Source organism: Hylobates moloch, unplaced genomic scaffold (assembly GCF_009828535.3).
Source record: "Hylobates moloch isolate HMO894 unplaced genomic scaffold, HMol_V3 SCAFFOLD_23, whole genome shotgun sequence".
Taxonomy (NCBI): domain Eukaryota; kingdom Metazoa; phylum Chordata; class Mammalia; order Primates; family Hylobatidae; genus Hylobates; species Hylobates moloch.
In genome coordinates this window covers 33,241,445-33,265,329 of record NW_026652298.1, presented here as the reverse complement: position 1 = coordinate 33,265,329, position 23,885 = coordinate 33,241,445, and the positions used below count along the sequence as shown (strand labels likewise).

The window sequence follows — 23,885 nt, the reverse complement described above, 5'->3', positions numbered from 1 at the left end:
AGAATAATCACAGCAGGACTTTTAGGTTTTACCTAGGTTCACACGTCCCATTTAAATCAATTTGTTTTTCCACATATTAGAATAGCTCACTGCAACTAATGCTGGCCCCACGGTTGCCCACACAGTTGGCTTTCCCTGGTGCACTGGACACCAACAGAAATTAAGAATCTCAACTGCAGACAGGAGATGTGCTTTTTAACAGCCAGGTAGTTGTGTGTGTGGTCTTCACAATTTCAAAGCCTTTCTGCCATTGGAACCAGCAAGTAATCTGATTCAGCACCACGGACAGTGCCATGCTCACTTCCTCCTCCAGGAACTCTCCAAAACCCCAATGCTTAGATTATATCATAAACCTCTCCAATAATTCCTGAATAAAATGGTACTCCCCACCACCCAAGCATCTCAAAACATTCAAAATACCAAGAAACAGGTATTACCATCCAGACATTTAAGATTAAGACATTAAAGATCCATTTCAGTGTTGACAGTCTCTTAATACACTTAATTAATGATGCATTAAAAGTTATTTCTGGTCCGACCCGTGGCTCATTGCCTATAATCCTAGCACTTTGGGAGGCAAAGGTGGGAGAACTGCTTGAGCCCAGGAGTTTGAGACCAACTTGGGAAACATAGTGAGACCTCATTTCAATTTATTATTATTTTTAAAGCTTACTTCTGAAAACATATACACATACTTCTGAACTAGTCCCTAGACCCATCATGTCTTGGCAGAAATACTGTGGAAGGGGGTTAAGGAAAAGAACTCAGATGTACACTCAAGACACAAGACGGAGAAAAGGAAAAATGTCTTTTTGCTGGTTAACTAGCTCAAATGCTCTAAATCAAACATACGTGCTAAATTTAAAAAAAAAAGAAAAATCAGGTACTCTGAAATGTCTTTCATCCACATTCATTTTCCTAGAACTACATCAAATCTTTAAAAAGTTTTATATTATTTATAAATTGTAAACCAAGGACAGTGACTGGCCCTAGAAAGTGGAGGAGGCAAGAAGGGAACGGGGCTGGAGATGGACAAAGCAGGCTAGTGCCTTATCTGTGATATTTAAAGATGAAAAATTTTTAAGAAGTAACATATATTTAAACTTAAGAATATATTTATATACTAACTGAAGAGGGAAAAAAAAACCTATGAAGGCCTGTTAAATAAATTATGGCACATTCCAATGGAATTTTTTTTTTTTTTTAGATGGAATTTTGCTCTTGTTGCCCAGGCTAGAGTGCAGTGGCGAGATCTGGGCTCACTGCAACCTCTGCCTCCAGGGTGCCAGCGATTCTCCCGCCTCCGTTTCCCACGTGGCTGAGATTACAGGTGTGCACCACCACACTTGGCTAATTTTGTATTTTTAGTTTTCATCATGTTGGTCAGGCTGGTCTCAAACTCCTGACCTCAAGTGATCCACCTGCCGTGGCCTCTCAAAGTGCTGGGATCACTCCTGAGCCACCGCGCCCAGCTCCCAATGGAATGTTAAAAAAAATTTAGCCAAGCACGGTGGCTCATGCCTATATAATCAATCCCAGCACTTGTGGGAGGCCAGGACGGGACGATCAGTGAGATCCCCAACTCTATTAAAAACAAAAAAATTCAGGTACCAAGCGATATGTATCACATACAACCTCTGTTAGAAAAGGAGAGAGCTGTGTTGAAATAGAAATATATAATTTCATATTTCCCTTTACAAAATTCAAAAGATGTCTACAGAAAGAGCAGGATACATAAGAACCTACTAGAGATTAGGGTTACACAGAAGCAACGTAGAGTTTCTTCACTGTATATGCACACACTCACACTATGTGTATGCGCTACAATTTTCTTTCTTCCTCAAAGAGACAAGATTTCACAACGTTGACCAGGATGGTCTTGAACTGCAGTCAAGCAATCCACCCCTCCCAGCCTCCCAAAATGCTAGGATTACAGGCATGTGCCACCCTGCCAGGCCTATACAACCTTTTTTTTTTTTTGGAGATGGAGTCTTCCTCTGTCTCGCAGGCTGGAGTGCAGTGGTGTGATCTCAGCTCATTGCAGCCTCCATCTCCTGGGTTCAAGTAATCCTCCTGCCTCAGCCTCCCAAGTAGCTAGGATTACAGCCGTGTGCCACCATGCCCAGCTAATTTTTGTATTTTAGTAAAGACAGGGTTTCACCATGTTGGCCAGGCTGGTCTCCAACTCATGACCTCAAGTGATCTGCCAGTCTTGGCCTCCCAAAGTGCTGAGATTACAGGCATGAGACACCACGCCTGGCCTATAAATCTTAGAAGTAATTTGCTAGAGGTACACCTAGTACTTTTAACTTCCTTGGTTCAAACTTATCCTACAACAATAGCTTTAAAACATGGTTTTAATGCATGGATGCAAAAATGAGGGTTCATTTTCTGTACATAAAACTTCATGTCTAAAATCAGGATCATATGTAAGTGTAAGCAGTCTAAAGTGTGGAAAATAATTGAACTCTACAACTGCTCTGTAATTCTGAGGTACAGCTTATGGTTTCACGAGGTCCAGTAAAATCAGACTAAGACACAAGTGAATTCAGAATAGAGCTCAAAGAAGGGCTTGTTTGGGTGACTTGAGAGAGACCGCATCGTCTACAAAAGTTACAGCAATAATAAAAACCAAAATCAATTCAAGAGCGCATAACATCTTACAGGATGGGGTGGGGGAAATGTGTAAGCTCTACCCCCCATTTTTCACCAGTGGGATTAACTGCAGTGTGATGACTAAAGAAAGCCTATTATTTTCTTTTTTTTTTTTTTTTTTTTTTTTTTTAGACAGAATTTCGCTCTTTTGCACAGGCCGGAGTGCAGTGGCGCTATCTCGGCTCACTGCAAGCTCCGTCTCCTGGGTTCACGCCATTTTCCTGCCTCAGCCTCCCGAGTAGCTGGGACTACAGGCGCCCGCCACCGCGCCCGGCTAATGTTTTTTGTATTTTTTTACTAGAGATGGGGGTTCACCGTGTTAGCCAGGATGGTCTCAATCTCCTGACCTCGTGATCCGCCCGCCTCGGCCTCCCAAAGTGCTGGGATTACAGGCGTGAGCCACCGCACCTGGCCAAGAAAGCCTATTATTTTCTGAAATGGTTCTTGTGTGAAGTTAGGGCTTCTCTGCAGTTGGCCTTGAAAAAGCAAAGCAAGCAGAGCTCTGCGGTTGCCACAGAATCTGAGCAAGACCCCAGCTTTTACATCCAAATTAACACATCTGAGTTGGTTTGGCCAATCTGCCCTTTTCCACCTGACAGGTGCAGAGAAAGTGGTCAAGGCCAGTGGCTGTGAAATGGCAAAAGGCCACTGGTTGGCCACCGAGTACATAAGGGGTGGGTCCTGGCCACCAACAGCCCTATGGGTGCCCAAGCAGCCGCCAAGGTGATTCCAGCCCAGCTCCCAGGGGCAGGAGATCCCATTTTTAAAAGCTCCTCATAAATGAGTTAGCTCCACAAGAGGATTAAAATTTTAATTAAGACATGGTAAATCCCTGGTCCAGAAGTAAATGATGAAAGCACAGGACAGCCACACACAGAAGAAATCTGTACTAGGCTTCTAGAAATAGCTTAAACGATAAGGCTGCCTTCTTTTGTTGTTCAAGACAGATGTACAAGATTGGCATGCACATACATTTACTGCCATGTAAGTGTGATGTAATACCAAGTTTTATATCCCACTTTTTCGGAAGTTTTTAAGACTTGGGAACTGATTTGGCCAAACACTTGAGCTAAGGCACTAATTTTTTTTTTTTTGAGACAGAGTCTCGTTCTGTCACCCAGGCTGGAGTACAATAGTGTGATCTCGGCTCACTGCAACCTCCCTGGTTCAAGCCTCCTGGGTTCAAGTGATTCTCCCATCTCAGCCTCATGAGTACCTGGGATTAAAGGCACCTGCCATCATTCCCGGCTAACTTGTCTGTATTTTTGCAGAGATGGGGTTTTACCATGTTGGCCAGGCTGGTCTCGAACTCCTGACCTCACGTGATCTGTGCACCTCAGCCTCCCAAAGTGCTGGGATTACAGGCGTGAGCCACCATGCCTGGGCTATGGCACTATTTTTGACACAAAATCATCTCAAATAAGACTGGGGGCTGGGCGCTGTGGCTCACGCCTGTAATCCCAGCACTTTGGGAGGCCGAAGCGGGCGGATCACGAGCTCAGGAGTTCAAGACCAGTCTGGCCAACATAGTGAAACACCGTCTCTACTAAAAATACAAAAAATTAGCTGGGTGTGGTGGTATATGCTTGTAATCCCAGCTACTTGGGAGGCTGAGGCAGGAGAATCGTGTGAACTGGGGAGGCGGAGGTTGCTGTGAGCTGAGATCAAGCCGCTGTACTCCAGCCCAGGCGACAGTGCGAGACTCCACCTCAAAAAAAAAAAAAAAAAAAAAAGACTAGGGACATGATTGGCAAACACAAGTGACAATGTGCAATGTCAAACAGACAAGCCCTGGATGAAAACCGTCTGTAGGATATAAAGAAATTACCATCCCATAATATGCATATCCCACCCAGAAATAAAAGACAGTCTCCATTATTGGTGATTGCTAGGCCTTTTAATGCAATATGTACATGAAAAGGCAGAAAATATGTTTTCGAAACACCAAGTAGGCTCCCTGGCTAGTTCCAGGGCCTATATTCCCACCTGCTCTACTGGGCACCTACTCCTATACCCAGCTTTCCTCCCCATGAATTCCATTTGTGATGTCATAACACAGAACTGTTACCCCACCAGAGAACACCTCCCAATCGCTATAGAAGTTAGGTAGACCACTTCACCACCCGAATCTCACTCCTGAGACAACAGATCACAATAAGCAAGATTCCAACTGGCTGGCTTTGATGTTTTCTGCCACTTCACAAACATTTATCAATCCTCCCCCAAAAAGCTGGCAGGAGGCGGGGGTTGTGAACACAATAAAACCCTGGTGTGTTGAAACTAAAAGTCCATGTCCTGCCACCAGGTGGTGCCTTGTCCATGAAGATCCAGCTCAGCCTCTGAGCCACAGGTGTCTCCACTCAGCCCCCCAGATCCTTCCAATAGTGACAACCTAGTGATCAAAACTACAGCTGTTATTACGGCAGATACGCACGGGCCAACACCTGGTCTCTGGGTGGCTCAAATGGTGCCCTACAGCCAATCTCACCCCACCCCCATCAGTTCACCTTGAACTCCCTCTGGCTTTTGCATGGTCCTCTCTTGACCTCTCATCTCCTCTCCCCACACTGACCTCATTTAAATGTATGACTTAAAATAGAGGCTATAGAGGTAAATTAGAAAGCAGTGATCTTTATATAAATTTTACTGATACAATTTCTAGATGTATAGCCCCAAATATACTTCAGAAGTCTGGCTGAGACATGTCAGTATTGGTTATCTCCATCCATCACCAGCATAAGGAGCCCAACCTGAAAACCTGACTCACCTTCCAGCCCAAGCCTGTGGTTCCCAGCCATCTCTGCATGGCTCTGCAGTGGCGTCTGCTGGGGGATGGGGGAGGTTCTCTTACCCACATCAGAGTGACTGCATAGAATCTCTAGGAGCTCTACCTCAGCATTCTTTTTTATTTTTTAAAGCATCCCGCAGAAGCCTTGTCTTTAGGACCAGAAACATATTCAATCAACATCAATTTAGATAAGGCAGTCCAGCAACAGAAGAGGATATTAATGGAAAAACTGGTGAAATCCTGAAAGAATTTGAGTCTGGTTAACAGTAACACACCAATGCCAGTTCCTTGGCTGTGACGAACTCTAGTTTAAAACACTGGATCAAACACCAGTAATAGAAATTGTTAACAACCCAAGAAAGTCGGTGGGGGTCACACAGGAGCTCTGTCATAACTTTGCAACTTTTCTGTACATCTAGAATTACTCCAAAATTAAAAGCTAATTTTAAAACGGCAAAGTAGAATGCCCTCTCAGCCTAACAACCAGGAGGAATAATTGATGTAAGTGAAAAATTTCAGGGCACCTTACCACACATCAGTAATCTCAGGCACTTAGGACCCTGAGGCAGGAAGATCCCTTTAGCCTAGGCAACAGTGAGACTCTGTCTTTTAAAGAAAGGATTAACAGGAAACAACGTGTATAAGATAAGCAATCTGGGCCAGGCAGGGTGGCTCAAGCCTGTAATCCCAACACTTTGGGAGGCTGAGGCAGGCAGATCACCTGAGGCCAGAAGTTTGAGACCAGCCTGGCCAACATGGCAAAACTCCATCTCTAGGCCGAGCGCAGTGGCTCACGCTTGTAATCCCAGCACTTTGGGAGGCCGAGGTGGGCGGATCACGAGGTCAGGAGATCGAGACCACGGTGAAACCCCGTCTCTACTAAAAATACAAAAAATTAGCCGGGCGTGGTGACGGGCGCCTGTAGTCCCAGCTACTCGGAGAGGCTGAGGCAGGAGAATGGTGTGAACCCGGGAGGCGGAGCTTGCAATGAGCCGAGATCGCGCCACTGCACTCCAGCCTGGGTGACAGAGCCAGACTCTGTCTCAAAAACAAACAAACAAACAAACAAAAAAAAACAAAAAAAAAAACTCCACCTCTACTAAAAATACAAAATTAGCCAGACGTGGTGGCCCATGCCTGTAATCCCAGCTACTCCGGAGGTTGAGGCAGGAGAATCACTTGAACCCAGGAGGCGGAGGTTGCAGTGAACTGAGATCACGCCATTGCACTCCAGCCTGGGGGACAGAGTAAAACTCTTGTCTCAAAAAAAAAATTAGTAAGTTGGGTGTGGTGGTGCACACCTGTAATCCCAGCCACTTGGGAGGCTGAGGTGGGAGGTAAAGGCTGCAGAGAGCAGCGGCTGCACCACTGCCATTCCAGCCTGGGCAACAAAGCAAGACCCTGTCTCTAAATAGGCTATAAAAAAAATGGAAAAGGAAAAATGTCAGCACTATGCACCTACATAGAGCATGGCTTAAATTCTCAAGCAATTTAAGGCAGACAAAAAAGCAGTTTGGGAGCTGAAACACAAAACACTTCCCACACAGATACCAAGAGACAACTGGACAAGAGAACTGCTCAGGAGACCTGTCGCCAGTCTGGGGAGCTTGAATCTACGTGGGCGCAAGAGGGGGAGAGAAAATATTGACCACGTGAGAAGGAACTACCATCTGCTTAAGTATTTCATGAATCAGTAACTCCAATGAGCCCCTATTAAGTGCCAGGCCTTGTACAATTCTCAGGTAATCGTCACTGGCCCCAGGGTAAGGTAGGGCAGAATATCCTCCCAATGTTACCAGACCAGGGTCACAGCTGGACTGGCAAAGGCACTGCCAAAAGAGGCCCTAGGCAGGAAGAATGGAAAAGTCCTGAGCAAACAGGCACGACACTCCGAGAAGGCTGAAGTTCTTTGACTACATATGCTTTTAAATATGGATATTCCCAAAATAACCCAGATTCCTGTAGGACTGCTACTACACCATACTATACTGACTTGATTAAACTTTGCTTGATTAAACTTTGAGATAACTGTAGATTCAAACGCAGTCTTAAGAAATAATACAGTCAGTCTTCCACATCTGTGGATTCAACAAACTGCACATCAAAAACACTCGGGGGGCCGGGCGCGGTGGCTTACACCTGTAATCCCAGCACTGTGGGAGGCTGAGGCGGGTGGATCACCAGGTCAGGAGATGGAGACCATCCTGGCTAACACGGTGAAACCCCGTCTCTACTGAAAATACAAAAAATTAGCTGCGCACGGTGGCAGGCGCCTGTAGTCCCAGCTACTCGGGAAGCTGAGGCAGGAGAATGGCATGAACCCGGGAAGCAAGAGTTGCAGTGAGCGGAGATCGCACCACTGCACTCCAGCTTGGGCGATACAAAGAAACTCCATCTCAAAAAAAAATTGGCGGGAGGGGACTCTGTACTAAACATGTACAGATTTTTTTCCATGTCATTATTTCCAAAACAATAGTCTACCAACTATTTACATAGCATTTACACTATATTAGATATTATAAGCAAACCTAGAGAGAATTTAAACCATACAGGAAGATGTGTGAAGATTATATGCAAATACTACACTGTTTTGTATGAGGAAGACTTGAGCATCTGTGGATTTTGATACCGAGAGGGGTCCTGGAACCAATCCCCCATTAATACCAACGGACAGAGAGAGACCACGTACCCTTTTCCTAGTTTCCCCTTACAGCACCACTTTGCAAAACTACCCTGCAGTATCAACAGCCAGCGTTCTGATGTAACCCACCAACCCAATGAAGATTTCTCCATATTTACATGTACTTATGTGTATTTAGTTCTCTGCAATGTTATTTTGTGTGTAGATTTGTGTGTCCACCACCACAGTTAAGTTCCTGAACAGTTCCAACACCACAAGGATCCCTTCGGTGGCCCTGTTATGACCACCCACCCTGGCGTGCGTGCTGCCGCATCATCCCCGGCAACCCTCATATGTTCTGCATCTCTGGGATCTTGTCACTTCACCAATGCTATATAAATGGACACAGTGTGGAATGAGTTGTTCCTTTCTCTGGTATTCTAGGATATCATGGCAGGGATGGATCGCCATTTCACCATTCACTTGCTGACATCTCGGTCCTTTCCAGATAGAGGAAATTCACAAATAAAGCTGCTATGAAAAAATTTGACTGGTCCTGGTTTCTATTTATTTCTATTTTTGAGTTCTGAAAGACGTAAACACAAGCAAGCAAATGTTAGCTAGCAACGATGCAAACATGAATAAGGAGAAATCAACTGGCCTTCCCCGACTGCTAACATGAAGGAAACCATGAATGTTTCGCCTCCAGGCATTCTCAATGTAATGTTCATATGTACATATTATGTACATTGTGCATGCACTTTTTCTCATGAAGGAAAACACATACACTATCCACATTATGTGGGTAGGTTTAGTAACTCCAAAACATTGTCATGATTTATCAACCACTCCCCTAAAGAAGACTGTTTCTGGCCAGGCGCGGTGGCTCACGCCTGTAATCCCAGCACTTTGGGAGGCTGAGGCGGGCAGATCACGAGGTCAGGAGATCGAGACCATCCTGGCTAACACGGTGAAATCCCGACTCTACTAAAAATACAAAAATTAGCTGAGCATGGTGGCGCATGCCTGTAATCCCAGCTACTTGGTAGGCTGAGGCACAAGAATCGCTTGAACCAGGGAGGCGAAGGTTGCAGTGAGCTGAGATCACACCACTGCACTCCAGCCTGGGTGACACAGCAAGACTCTGTCCCCCCAAAAAAAGACTGTTTCCATCCAGGTTTTTTTTTTTTTCTTTTTTTTGTCCTTTTTTTTATTATTATACTTTAGGTTTTAGGGTACATGTGCACAATGTGCACGTTTGTTACATATGTATCCATGTGCCATGTTGGTTTGCTGCACCCATTAACTCCTCATTTAGCATTAGGAATATCTCCTAATGCTGTCCCTCCCCCTCCCCCCACCCCACAACAGTCCCCGGAGTGTGATGTTCCCCTTCCTGTGTCCATGAGCTCTCACTGTTCAATTCCCACCTATGAGTGAGAACATGCGGTGTTTCGTTTTTTGTCCTTGCGATAGTTTACTGAGAATGATGGTTTCCAGTTTCATACACGTCCCTACAAAGGACATGAACTCATCATTTTTTATGGCTGCATAGTATTCCATGGTGTATATGTGCCACATTTTCTTAATCCAGTCTATCATTGTTGGACATCCATCCAGGTTTTTTCTTTATTTTATTTTTGTGACTCCGAATGATGCTCTCACAAACAGCTCTGTCCTGTGGCTCCCCATTCTGCTGCCTATCTACGCATCCTATAGCCAGGTCACCTGTCTACACATCCTATAACCAGGTCATGTACACATCTGGCCTCTGCAAGTAGCTAACCATGCTTTGTCCAATGGCAAATGTCAACACTGTTATCCAAGAACCAGAACACCACCAAATGCTCTGGCGAGCTCCAGCACAGTGTTCAGGAGAACTCTTCGGCTTCTTGAACACAATGAGAGGCAGAAGGTGTACTAGGAATGTCCAAGAAGCTGAGTGCCACCATCAGGGCTGTTGATCAGAGTGGGAGGGCAGGGGTTACCTTGGGACCAGGCAACCCAGGGCAGGAGGTGGGGCAGTTACAGCAATGGCCCCCGCATCAGGAAGGGAGAGGTGGGAGCCTGTGAGCTCCCAAGGCATCCACAGAAACAGGGACGATGGCGGTAGCCAAAAAAGACGGAGTTACCACACTCCCTAAGAAGCTCCTGACAGCCATCTTCTGGACATTTCCAGGGAGTGGGAAAGATCAGAGGCTGTGGAGTGAGATCAATCCCCTCTGGGAGGTGTCTCCTAGGTGAAGCTCAAGCTGGCTTCAGGTAGGGCCCTGGAATATCAGCCGGACGTGGTGGCACACACTTGTAATCCAAGCTACTCGGGAGGCTGAGGCAGGAAAATCGCTTATATACAGCGTCCACAACCTGGAATATATATAGTCTCCAGAACCTGGAGGTAATCAAGTGGGGGTGAAGGTCATAAAAGGATACAATCAAGTCAGAAACAGCAGGAAACAATTATCTCTCCTCCCACCCCAGGACCCTTCTTCTCGTCCAGCACTCAGGGACTCAAGGTTTACCACCCCTTCCAGCCACTGGTTGGAAAGTGGTAGGTGCTGACCAGGCCACACTGTCCTTGTTTGCTAACAAGCTGCTGCCCCACTCACATGGGGCCCATGTCCCATGCCCATGGGCCATGAGGACCCCCCCCAATACTTCCCAGCCCTCACGCTCTCTGTGCCTGACTGGACACCTGAAACCTCTTGGAAGGAACCAATTCCAGAACATGAACCTAAGTGGAAAAATTCAAGTATGCTCAAAAATAATCCTGAAAGCACCTTTCTAAGCTGTTGCCACTAGCTAGGATTTCACGCATCCCCTAAAGGGTGGACATACCCTATATACCCTGCAGTCTGCAGTTAACAACTCTTTTAGGCCGGGCGCGATGGCTCAAGCCTGTAATCCTAGCACTTTGGGAGGCCGAGGTGGGCGGATCACGAGGTCAGGAGTTCGAGACCATCCTGGCCAACATCGTGAAACCCTGTCTCTACTAAAAATACAAAAAAATTAGCAGGGTGTGGTGGCAGACGCCTGTAGTCCCAGCTACTCGGGAGGCTGAGGCAGGAGAATGGCGTGAACCCGGGAGGCAGAGTTTGCAGTGAGCCGAGATGGTGCCACTGCACTCCAGCCTGGGGGACACAGGCAGACTCTGTCTCAAAAAAAAACAAAACAAAAAAAACAAAACAAACAAAAAAAAAACAACTCTTTTAACAAAGACAACATTTTATTCTGTAGCCTAATACATTACTTTTCAAGGCAGGAAGGACCTGAGGCGTAAAGGCATGTATCTCCAGCCGCAGTTCAGCAGAGCCCACCCACTTCTCGCCGGTCAACCGACATGTCCAGTAACTTGTACGTGCCCCAAGCATGGCTGGGCCCAGGGTTCGGTAGGGAACTGGGTGGACAAGCCCCCTGGTCTCCTGGTGCTCACTAGAAAGTGGGAGGCAAATCCCTTGGTGATCACTGCAATAGAGGGCAAACGGCACACAGTGACAGCCACGGGGCTGGTTCATGTCCCTTAGTCATGAAGGAGGAGACAACTGGGTGGCAAGCACAGAGTGCAAGAAGCCTGCCTGCCAGAGATGGAAAAGTGCTGTCCAGGTAGAGCAAACCGCAACAGGAACAACAACAGGAACAGGGCAGTGGGAAGGGGGTGGGTGGGAAGTAGAAGGTGGGCAGAGCCTAGGCTGTGGAGGGCCTTGAAGGCCATGATAAGGATTCTTAACTTCACTCTAAAATGTTCCCTCCCAGGAGGTGCTCCACCCAATGAACAGGAAGCCATCCGTGTCCTTGGGAGGTACTGGGACACTCAGGGTGACTGGGATGCCTCGTGGAGAGCTCTGTCGGACCTGAGACAGCCCCAGCATGGGAATCCTGGTGCCAGCCCTTGCCAAATATCACAGCAGTGGGGTTTGTCCCACTCTTATCACATGCTAGGGGTCTCCCTACAAGCTCCTTTGCTGTTCTGCAGGACTGTGAGGGTGTGACCACCCGCACCTCACCCCAGCCTATCAAAGTAGATCCCTGTGTACTCTAAAACAGGGGCCCTCCTAAGTAACTCTGAATTCCCCTGGTCTTATTAACAATATTTGGCTTATGGCTTATTTATTTTTGAGACAGGGTCTCGCTCTGTTGGGCAGGCTGGAGTGCAGTGCTGACACCATGGCTCACTGCAGCCATGACCTCCCAGGCTCAAGCAATCCTCCCACCTCAACCTCCCGAGTGGCTGGGACTACAGGTGCACACCACCACACTCAGCTAGTTTCTGTATTTTTTGTAGAGATTGGGTCTCACTACGTTGTCCAGGCTGGTCTTGAACTCCTGGCCTCAAGCAATCTCCCAGCTCGGCCTCCAAAAGTGTTGGGGTTACAGACATGAGCCACCACGTCCAGCCACTTTGTGATTTTATACACTCTAGTTATTTGGCCATATGCACCCTCATTAGGCTGGCTGGAAAGCCATTTCCAGGGGACAGTTCTGTCCTACTAAGCTAGGTTGCCTTCAGTCCTGTGCCATTTCAGGCACTGCGGGCCCTGAGGCCAGCCACCCACCTGGCTTTAAGGCAGTGGAGCCTGAGTGTTCGAAGTGGACCCACTTTGACGGTTTGTTCTATATGCTGAAATAATCCTGATGTAAATTAGCTATATGAAAACCAAGCCCCAAAGAAGGCCACATATAATATGTGATCCTTAAATAAAACTATTTGTTTGGAGCTTTCAGTTTAGCCTCATTATGTAAAAATCATCTGTTCCCTAGAGATCATCCTAACTACCAAAAGTGCCTATGCAAACACTGATGATCGGTTTTAATGCTGTGTCGCACACTGACAGGGGTTTAAAATACAGCACAAGTAAAGAGCTTATAATTATGCCTGTACTGCTCCTACATGTATGGTTTGCTCCACAAAAGAAACAGGATTATCTGCTCAACTGTGCAGCACAACGCAAGTGGAAGTCGCAGCACGCATGGCCGGAACCGAGATACAAAGACGCAGTTAGGGCAAGGGATGCCACCACCTGGATGGGGATCTGTGACACACAAGAGCCAAAGGATTAACACCGAGAATGCAGGGCCCCAATGCCATGAGAAACACAACGGACTAACCAACAGGCTCCACTTCCCTCGTTAACATGGGATACCACTCTTCCTCTGCTGGATTAATGGTGAAAAGCAATGGAGATGCCCACCAGTACTGAAGGTCTAGCATATGGGTAGTGTCAAATCGCTGGCGGGAACACACTTTTCTAGAGTTAAACTGTCCTTCCCAAAGCAATATGTATCAAAACCAAAATGTTGAATGTCCTTTCACTCATTTTGAAATGTCACCACAAAAACCCATTCCCCAAGAAAATGAGCATTCATGCCCGGGGATAAACACAAACAGTGCTTCCTGCACTGACACACAACTTTAAATTAAACATAAGTTTAATTTTTTACAGGAAAACATTTTGGTTTTTAAAATTTCATTTCTCTATTATTTTATTGCTTATTCTACAATAATTGGGTTTTAAGGCAAAACTGTAAGGTGCAGGGGAGGCAGTATCCAGGAGTTCTAGACCAGCCTGGGCAAACACAGGGAGACCCCCATCTCTAAAATTAAAAACAAACAAAAAAGAATGAACTGGGACAGTATCCATAATACATCAAGTATATAATGGTAGTTCCCTCTGAGGAACAGAAACTCTCCTTCTTGCCTTTTTGCTTGCATGTTTGAATGTTTCTGGGAATATGCATTATTCTTAAAACGAAAGCAAAAATACGCAGAGCAACAGAGGTACAAAAAAAGCACAGCCAAAATACTGGCTGAGGCTTGACACCCCCTTGGCAGCTGAGAGAGGGGGTGCAACAGCTGCCCTCCTGGAGTCAGGAGGAGGCCAGAGTCCTGGAACAAAGGAATTACCTGGGCTATTTGTGGCCTGGAAGGTCCATTTTACACCTTGGCAACTAACTAGCAGCTTCCTCTCTTAAATGTCTGTTTTTCCCTAAAAATTATTTGAAAAGACAGGCCAGTTTGGGGACTGGGGATGAGGTCAGAGGTAGAAAGGAGATTTTTATACAAACTCTTGGTTGTGCTAATTTAAGTCCTTTAAAAATAGTCAAACATAACCAACTTCAAACAGTTTCCTTTATTTGAATAAAACCACGAATGGGAACAACCTAGTACAGAAAGAAAACTATTTCTTTTCTTTTGCACCATGTCACAGGCTGCCAGTCTACTCTAGGCCACCGGAGACACAGACCACCATTCAGATTTTAATCTCCTTTAGAGGGGACCTACGCAGACTCTCATGGAACACCTGCAATTCAAGGGCTGTCAGATCTTTTGAAAAACTAGCGTCAAAGGTATTTTGAAAAGTTCCTGGCGGCTGCACACGGTGGCTCATGCCTGTAATCCCAGCACTTGGGAGGCTCGGGGGGCGGGGGGCAGATGGAATAAGGTCAGAAGTTCAAGATCAGCCTGGCCAATATGGCAAAACCTTGCCTCTACTAAAAATACAAAAATCAGCCAGGTGGGCCGGATGCAGTGGCTCACGCCGGTAATCCCAGCACTTTGGGAGGCCAAGGCAGGTAGATGACCTGAGGTCAGGACTTCAAGACCAGCCTGACCAAGATGATGAAACCCCATCTCTACTAAAAACACAGAAATTAGCTGGGCGTGGTGGCGGGCACCTGTAATCTCAGCTACTCGGGAGGCGGAGGTTGCAGTGAGCCAAGATCCTGCCATTGCACGCCAGCCTGGGCAACAAGAGCAAAATTCCATCCTCAAAAAAAAAAAAAAAAAAGGCCGGGCGCGGTGGCCCACGCTTGTAATCCCAGCACTTTGGGAGGCCGAGGCGGGCGGATCACGAGGTCAGGAGATCGAGACCACGGTGAAACCCCGTTTCTACTAAAAATACAAAAAAAAATTAGCCGGGCGTGGTGGCGGGCGCCTGTAGTCCCAGCTACTCGGAGAGGCTGAGGCAGGAGAATGGCGTGAACCCGGGAGGCGGAGCTTGCAGTGAGCCGAGATCACGCCACTGCACTCCAGCCTGGGCAACAGAGCGAGACTCCGTCTCAAAAAAAAAAAAAAATAGCCAGGTGTGGTGGTGCACACCTGTAATCCCAGCTACTCGGGAGGCTGAGGCACAAGAATCGTTTGTACCTGGGAGGTGGACGTTGCAGTAAGCCAAGACCATGCCACTGTACTCCAGCTTGGGCAACACAGCAAGTTGCTGTCTCAAACAAAAACAAACAAACAAACAAAAAGTTCCTGGGATGACTAGTTGTCCAGAGAGTAGCAAAGGAAATCTTGTTTTATTTGTTCATGGGGTAGTGGGGGCTTGGGGAACAGTTCAACCTATAAACCAACAGACACCTTGAACATTTCTGTGCACTAGTGATGTACTGTGAATGCTAGCCATTCGTAAGAGGTAAAATCACTGAGACTGGGGACATACCGTGCCCATGGAGTGGGAGACAGCACAGTAAAGACAGTCTCCCCAAATTAATCCATACATTTAAACACAGTCCAATTAAAAAGCAGGATTTTTAATAGCTATGGACAAGCTGATTCTAATATTTATATGGAACAATAAAAGATTGAGTAGGTAAAACAATTTTGAATAACACAGATCCACCGGGTGTGGTGGCTCATACCCTATAATGCCAGCACTTTGGGAAGCCAAGGCAAGAAGACTGCTTGAGGCCAGGAGTCAGAAACCAGCCTGGGCAACACAGCGAGACCCCATTGCCAAAAAAAGAAAAGTAAAAATTAAAAAACAACAACACAGATTGAGAAATCACATTACCCGATTGTGAAGCTTCCATAATCAAGGCAGCACTGCTGGCAAAGGAACGGACAGGGGAGAATGGAAGAGTCCAGAAACAGATCCCATTTGATTTTTGACAAAGGTACAAAAGCAATTCAGTGGACAAAGACAGTCTCTAACAAAAGTCATGGAACCATGGAACAACTGAACTCTATAGCCCCTCCCCCACAAGACTCTCAACCTAAACCTCACACCTTATACAAAACGTAGCTCACAATGAAATGTAAAACCATAAGACTGTAAGAAAACACAGGAAAACATCTGTCATGATGGGTGGGGCAAATATTTGGACATAATACCAAAAGCAAGATTCAAAAAAACAAAAAAACAAAAAAAAAAACGGCAGGCGGCAGCGGCTCACGCCGGTAATCCCACCACTTTGAGAGGCTGAGGAAGGAGGATTACTTGCAGCCAGGAGTTCAAGACCAGCCTGGCCAACATGGTGAAACTGCATCTCTAAAAAGAAAAAAACTAGGCCGGGCCCAGTGGCTTACACTTGTAATCCCAGCACTTTGGGAGGCCGAGGCGGGCGGATCACGAGGTCAGGAGATCGAGACCACGGTGAAACCCCGTCTCTACTAAAAATACAAAAAATTAGCCAGGCGTGGTGGTGGGCGCCTGTAGTCCCAGCTACTCGGAGAGGCTGAGGCAGGAGAATGGCGTGACCCCGGGAGGCGGAGCTTGTAGTGAGCCGAGATCGCGCCACTGCACTCTAGCCTGGGTGCCTGAGCGAGACTCCGCCTCAAAAAAAAAAAAAAAAAAAAAAACTGTTGATCAACTGCACTCCAGAAAGACTTCTGCTCCAGAAAGAAGCTGTTAAGAGAATACACACAAGCTACAGACCAGGAGAAAATATCTGCAAATCGCATATCTTACAAAGACTCAAATCTCAAATATATGAACAGTTCACAAAACTCAACAGCTGGACACAACCCAACTAAAAAGTCAGAACACCTGAACTGGCACTCTGAAGAGCACACAGGCGTGGCAAATGCACACCTCCGATAGTCTGGTCACTGGCCTGTACCCCAGGCCCACACGCCGGCAGATGCAAAGGCAGCCTCCACACAGCCACTCACGCTCCACCACTCAACCAACTGCCAGCACACAAAAGGCTCCACCTACAGAGCAAACAGCAGCAGGGTTTCCAACAATGCCGATGTCTGGGCATATAAACTCAACTTTTTAACATAACTGTATAATAAAATGTATCAACATTTAGCAGACCTCTATAACTTGATGAATCCGTATTTTCCAAATGGCCAATTAATGCAACTGGAAAAAATCCACTGAAAGTGCATGACGAACTTAAGGTAACGGGGAGGGGGGGAGTTAACCTCCATTAAGTCACCACTTGTTTTGCTTTGCTGTAGTATCTGAGAATAGCCAGTCATCCAAAAAGGCTACTAAAGCATTCCTCCTGTTTTTTTCAGTATATGTCTGTAAGATTGGGTTTTTTTCATATTTTAATTAAAATTACACTGCAGCTGACTGAACGCACAGGCAGGTACGAAGTCTTCTATTGCGACAGACAATAAAGAAATTCACAAAAATGTAAGGCAATGCCATTCCTCTCAATACACTTTTGGAAAATAATTATCTTTTATAAAACATTACCATGTGCTGGTTTATTGTTGTTCCGCAGCGCCCCCCCGCCCCCCAACACACACACACAGGGTCTCACTCTATCACCCAGGCTGAAGTACAGTGGTGCCATCTCGGCTTACTGCAACCTCCACCTCCCAGGTTCAAGCGACTGTTCCACATCAGCCTCCTGATTAGCTGGACTACAGGCATGCACCACCACACCCAGCTAATTTTTGTATTATTAGAAGAGACTGGGTTTCACCATGTTGCCCAGGCTGGTCTCGAACTTTCGGCCTCAAGTGATCCACCCACCTCGGCCTCCCAAAATGCTGGGATTACCGGTGTGTGCTTATCGTTTTTCAATCAATAAATATTTAAGGTTGGCCTTAATTTCTATATGGTAAATAACAGTAGGACAGGATCCTGCCATCAAATGCTTAGCTATTCCAGATGTGGGACTGCGTGATGGGTTTGTGCCACGCTGCCTCAGCTAGGTGGGCATGCCATGCCCCTCCCTGCATAGCTCCCACTTTTGAAACCCTCAGTGTGCAATTTGGAACATGAGAGTAAAGCAGCTGCCACATGCCCTTATGCCTGGGGGTTTCTCTGCCTCCAGGGTCTTTAGGCTCCATTACTGCCCTGGAGGCTTGGACATGGTGACAGGCACTTTGGAGTACAGCACTGCCTGGCTCCCCTCTCCCACCTACCACCTCTCGAAGACTGCATGCCCTGCAGACGTCAGTCAGCTCTAGCACCAGACCCAGATGCACCCACCACTGTGTCCGGTAAAATCCCAGTAATAAATCCCCGTATCCCTTTCCCACAGTTCTGCTCCCCTGATGGAACCCTCAACTGACCTTGGTTCCTCCCTCCCACCAGCCCAGGCTGGAATATGAGTGGCACCATCTCAGCTCACTGCAGCCTCAACTTCCTGGGCTCAAGCAATCCTCCCACCACAGCCTCTGGAGTAGCTGGAACTACAAGCACACGCCATCACGGCTGACTAATTTTTGGCATTTTTTGTAGAGACGAGCTTTCACCGTGTTGCCCAGGCTGGTCTCAAACCCCTGGGCTCAAGCTATCCACTCAGCCTCAGCCTCCCAAAGTGCTGGGATTACAGGTATAAACTGCCACACCTGGCCCCCAGTTAACTCAACTTAGTAAGTGAAGCATATTCCTAACGACAAAAAAAGTTCAAATCCCTTTAAAAATACTGACTAAAGCCTACTACAGATGACACAATCCTAAGAACCTGCATATCTCTTTGCTAAATCATGGTGAAGTTCCACACGATGGAATATTATTCTGCAAGAAAAGGGAACGACTACTGGCTACGATGTGGATGAACCTTGAGGATATTAAGCTAAGTAAGAGCAGCCAAAAATAAGCATGGACAACATGGCGAGACCCCGTCTCTAGAAAAAAATACAATTAGCCGGGCGTGGTGGCGTGTGCCTGTAGTTCCGGCTACTCGGGAGGCTGATGGGAGAGGATGGCTTTGGCCCAGGAGCTTAAGGCTGCAGTGAGCTATGATCAAACTACGGCACTCCAGCCTGGGTGGCAAGATCTTGTCTCCCAAGGGGGAAAAAAAAGCTTACAGTCTATGAAATGTCTAGAATAGGCCAGGCGCGGTAGCTCACGCTTGTAATCCCAGCACTTTGGGAGGCCGAGGCGGGTGGATCACAAGGTCACGAGATCGAGACCACGGTGAAACCCTGTCTCTACTAAAAATACAAAAAAAAAAAAAAAAATTAGCCGGGCATGGTGGCGGGCGCCTGTAGTCCCAGCTACTCGGAGAGGCTGAGGCAGGAGAATGGCGCACACTTGAGAGGCGGAGCTTGCAGTGAGCTGCGATTGCGCCACTGCACTCCAGCCTGGGCGACAGAGCGAGACTCCGTCTCAAAAAAAAAAAAGAAAAAAAAAAAAAGAAATGTCTAGAATAAGCAAATCCATAGATTAGTGGTGACTGCTAATGGGTACAGGATTTCCTTTTGTGGTGATGAAAATGTGCTCAAATTGAATGCTGATAGTCACACAATTGTGAATACTAAAAACCACTGAACCCACTTTAAATGAGTGAATTGTGGTATGTGAATTATCTCTCGAAGTTATTTTAAAAATCATGATTGTTAGCGAACTTTATCAAAAAGCACAGATGCAAATCTAATCCTTTACAACTGTTACCAAACCACGTAAAATTAAGGTTAACTGGCATTTAACATCAAGGCACATTCCACTCGGATTGAAACTAAGACATAAAAATGCAATGCAAATGATTATTGGGTACTATGGAGGGAGAAACTACTGTTCGAGGCATTGAAAATGCCCAGGGAACAGTCCCTGAACTTTACAACCTCAAAGGCTAGTGGAGAAGAAAAGCAAAGTAACACAACACAACGTGGCAATTCCAATACAATGGACATGCCCAGGACAGCCGGTGCTTCTATTTTCATCCACCCAGAAACCTTGCTTCTGCCATCCTTACCTCCAATTCCCCAAGCTCAAGTCCTAACCCTACTTTAAGGCCCACCACAACACCACCTGTTCACCATGCCTTCCTGCTCTCAGAGTGCAATCCTACTCTTCAATTTCCAGGCCCCTATCTGCTCACCTCTGGGCATTCATCACCTTCTGCCCTCATTATTTGCTCATATGACCTATCTGAACCACACTGGCTTTCCTTAGGCAGAGACACCTTATCACTTCATCTTTGCTTCCCCTCCAAGCCCCCAGGGCCTGACGCAGTGATTACCAGCAAGTATGCCCTAAGCTGGGCTTGAGGAAGCTCCTTCTAAGAAGTTATTACATGAAAATGCCTGGCTTTCCATATTCTAAACCATCCTGGTCAAGGAGGTCTAACGGTTGCTATTCCCTAGAATAGCAAATGAAAGCCCCCATTCACAGGCTCTGTCTAAACAGCAGCGCTGTCCCATCAACCACAGAAGCCAGGAGCTACATGTGGCAACTGAGCACTTGAAACATGGCTGTTGTGACAGAGGAATTGGTATTATTAATCTTATTCAATTTAATTTTATTTAAATAGCCACATGTGCTTACTGAGCACATGAAATACGGACATGGAGACCAAAAAATCAAATATTTATGTATTTAATTTAATCAACCACATGTGGCTAGTGGCTGCCACAGTGGACAGCGAAGGTCTAGAAATAATTTTATCACTCAGAGCCTTGGTTTCTAGGCTTGTAGAGTAGAGGACACAACAGACATTTTCTGCTCTAAAAAAAGATGGGACCCAGTGCTCTCTGATAAACACTCAAGATTAAAACAGTATTTTAAGAAAAATAAAAGCCCTTTAATGTCATCAAAAAAGAATTCGATTTTAAGTAACAGCTTCTGATTTCCAAAGGAAATACTGAGCATTAAGAGTAAAGTGTGATCATTAAGAGTAAGTGTGGTGCAAGTTCTTCCTCTCCAGACCCCTTACCCCAAGGCAATTAACCCCAACTTGAGAACACTGAAGACTTTGATCACTTGGGCTGGGACAAAGCTTTCAGCAGCACATTTCCCAGAGGACTGGGCGCTGACAGAGACAACAGTCTCAGTTACCACCCCAGCCCTGTCTGCCACGAACATGGCACTGCTAATTGTCCAAGATTCAGAAGCTATGTGCCTGGCTGCCCTGCATCCTGAAGCTCAACCAGTCACCTGGAGGGCCATATCCTACTGGCGAGGGACCCAAGGGTTACCTGGCTTACAGGCATGTCTTATCCAGGCACTGATGAGCGCACGACAGTGACCTGAGCGGGCACTATGTGTCATTTGTTTCTGCGCACACAGTCACTCCTGACCAAGTTCATTGGAGCCAGAACTTGGGTCTCCTGTCTTATTTTTCCCAAGAGAACCTCATGTACAATTGGTGACCAGTAAGTAACCATTCAAGCTATTATCTGGGCACGGACTGAAAAAACTGATCTGATGCAACGTCCCAAGAATTCACAGCTCTTGTGCATTGTGTAAGCAGCAGCGACATGCAGAAAACTAAGATTAAAAAGCCACGTTTATTTCTGCTTTCTTCAGTGACTCAACAGGCAAGACTTAAAGTCAAACCAAGTAAGGATTTCTGTATTTAAAATTGTAGTCTTGCCACTGTTTGACTGCTACAGTCACTTTACAAACTAAATATTGTTTCCAAAGTTGCCTATGAAGATGTACATCATATATATATATTTAATCTTTAAAATCTACTGTCAGGGAATGAGGCCCACATGGAAAATATTCAAAACATGCCACAAACACAATAAATACCACACCGCTAGCTACAAGTTAATGAAGCAAGGAGACTGGCCTCTTAAGTCACCTAATTTCCTTCAACCTCTGCTCAGTGAAGGAATCCTGAGCCTCTGGTAGCCCTGACCCAGTTTTCCTTCCACCTTGGGAAAGCTGCCATCTTAAAGAAACCAGGTGATTTAGGCAACAGGAAGGACACCACCCCAACTGGCCAAGGCTCCACGGAGAACACGGCCCGGGGAGCAGGGGGCTTACCCACCTGGCCCGGACCCAGCCGGATTCATGTGATGAGCTCTGCTGGCTTGGAGAGAGCGCCTGGATATCCTATTTGCTCATCTGTAAATGTAGAGGGCTTGTGGGCATGAGGATGACTGAGGTGTGGGCATGAGGATGACTGAGGACCTGAGCGCATGAGGCTATACTTAGGTCTAAAATGCTGTAATATCTAACTCTGTACATCTAGAGACCTGGGTATGCTGAGACGCTGTGCACCTGCACCCTGAGCCCTGGCAGACAAGACTCAGGCCTTTTCACATTTAAATCTCTCCATACACTCAGACACATACAGCCCAGGATGGTTTGCTTTAGGAACGATTCATTCAGCTCAGGATCTCATTAAAACTTGTTACTGAACACCTGATTCACGAAGGAAGAAATCTACCAACGTGCGTTATTTTACTTCATCTCTTTTTATGCCACCAAATGCGACCTGCAGCGTATCAGTGGCCCTGGCCTACTTCAGGCAGTGGGCTACTTTCTATATTCAAAGCATGTGGGGAACCACACCACAACCTTCAGACTGGGAAGCCCAACTGCAGTTCATGACTTTTGGGTGGTGAGGTACGAAAATGGATGAAAGCAGGAGGGTGTTTAAATCAAAAAGTAGACCCCTAGCTATACAAAAAAGAAAAAAAAACTGGCTGGGGGTGGTGTGCCTGTAGTCCCGGTCACTAGAGAGGCTGAGGTGGGAGGACTCCTGAGCTCCAGAAGTTTGAGGCTATAGATAACGGTGATTGCACCACTGCATTCCAGCCTCGGCAAGAGGGAGACCCTGACTCCAAAAAAAAAAAATTTAAATTTAATTATTAATTAATTAAAAATCAGTAACCACTACTTTATGACCAATAGCACATACTGGCTATGGTGAAGCCAGACCACATGGGTTCCAATCCCAGCTCTGCCACTTGCTCTGGGTGACCCAGGTAAGTTGACACACCTTGTTCTTTCACAGCTCTGAAGGTCAGAAGTCTGAAATGGGTCTCACTGGGCTAAAACCAAGGTGCCAGCAGGGCCGCATTCCTTCTGGAGGCTCTAGGGGGAAAAGTTTCCCTGCCGCTTCCGGGTCCTAGAGCCACCCCATTCCTGGGCTCCCCCTTGCACCTGTCTTCTCAGGTCCCCTCACTCTGGCACTGATGACGGTGAGTACACTGGGCCCACCTGGGGCATGCAGGCCCACCTCCTCACTAGGGATCCTGAATTCAATCAGGTCTGCAAAATCCCTTTGCCACGTAAGGTAACATTTGCAGGTTTCAGCGATTAGGACATGGACACTTTTCGGGGACAGGAGCATCATTCTGCCAACCACAGACCCTAAACCTCTAGTCACAGAGTGTGGCAGTTCCCAAACTCATCCTGCTATTCCACCCCTCCCGCCTGTGACCACATTCGCTTTTTTTTTTAAGATGGAGTCTCATTCTTGTCGCCCAGGCTGGAGTGCAGTGGCTCAATCTCGGCTCACTGCAACCTCTGCTTCCTGGGTTCAAGCGATTCTCCCGCCTCAGCCTCCCAAGTAGCTGGGGTTACTTACAGTCACGTGCCACCATGCCAGGCTATTTTTTTTTGTATTTTTAGTACAGATGGGGTTTCACCATGTTGGTCAGGCTGGTCTTGAACCCCTGACCTCGTAATCTGTCGCCCTGGCCTCCCAAAATACTGGGATTACAGGTGTGAGCCACTATGCCTGGCCTCACCTCCTCTTTTCACAATCAGCTGTGTCGCCTTCTCTGTGAGGCCTCATCTGAGGCTCCCCCTCCCCGTGGTAAGCCAGTCTTGCCTCTCCTATGCCACAGCTGCTTTGCTGAAGCCCTCCCCTGCACACGTGTTCAGGGCTCCTTCACTTTCTGAAGCAGTCCCATCGGGGGCAGAGCTGGGACCATAACCCAGCAGCCAGACCCGTTCC

The 23,885-nt window shown here is 46.7% G+C and overlaps 1 protein-coding gene across 2 annotated transcripts in view; it reads right to left on the bottom strand.

The window, feature by feature from the left end:
* The window catches only part of USP7 (ubiquitin specific peptidase 7), a 238,225-nt gene that overhangs the window by 39,255 nt on the left and 175,085 nt on the right, over window positions 1-23,885 (bottom strand). The window contains exon 2 of one of the 2 annotated variants that reach the window (XM_058433875.1): window positions 5,423-5,480. The exons of the other annotated variant lie outside the window; for it this stretch is intronic. Coding sequence (XP_058289858.1) covers window positions 5,423-5,453 — 31 coding nt within the window. The 5' untranslated portion in view covers window positions 5,454-5,480. The remainder of the gene's footprint in view (window positions 1-5,422; window positions 5,481-23,885) is intronic. 2 annotated transcript variants of the gene reach the window in all.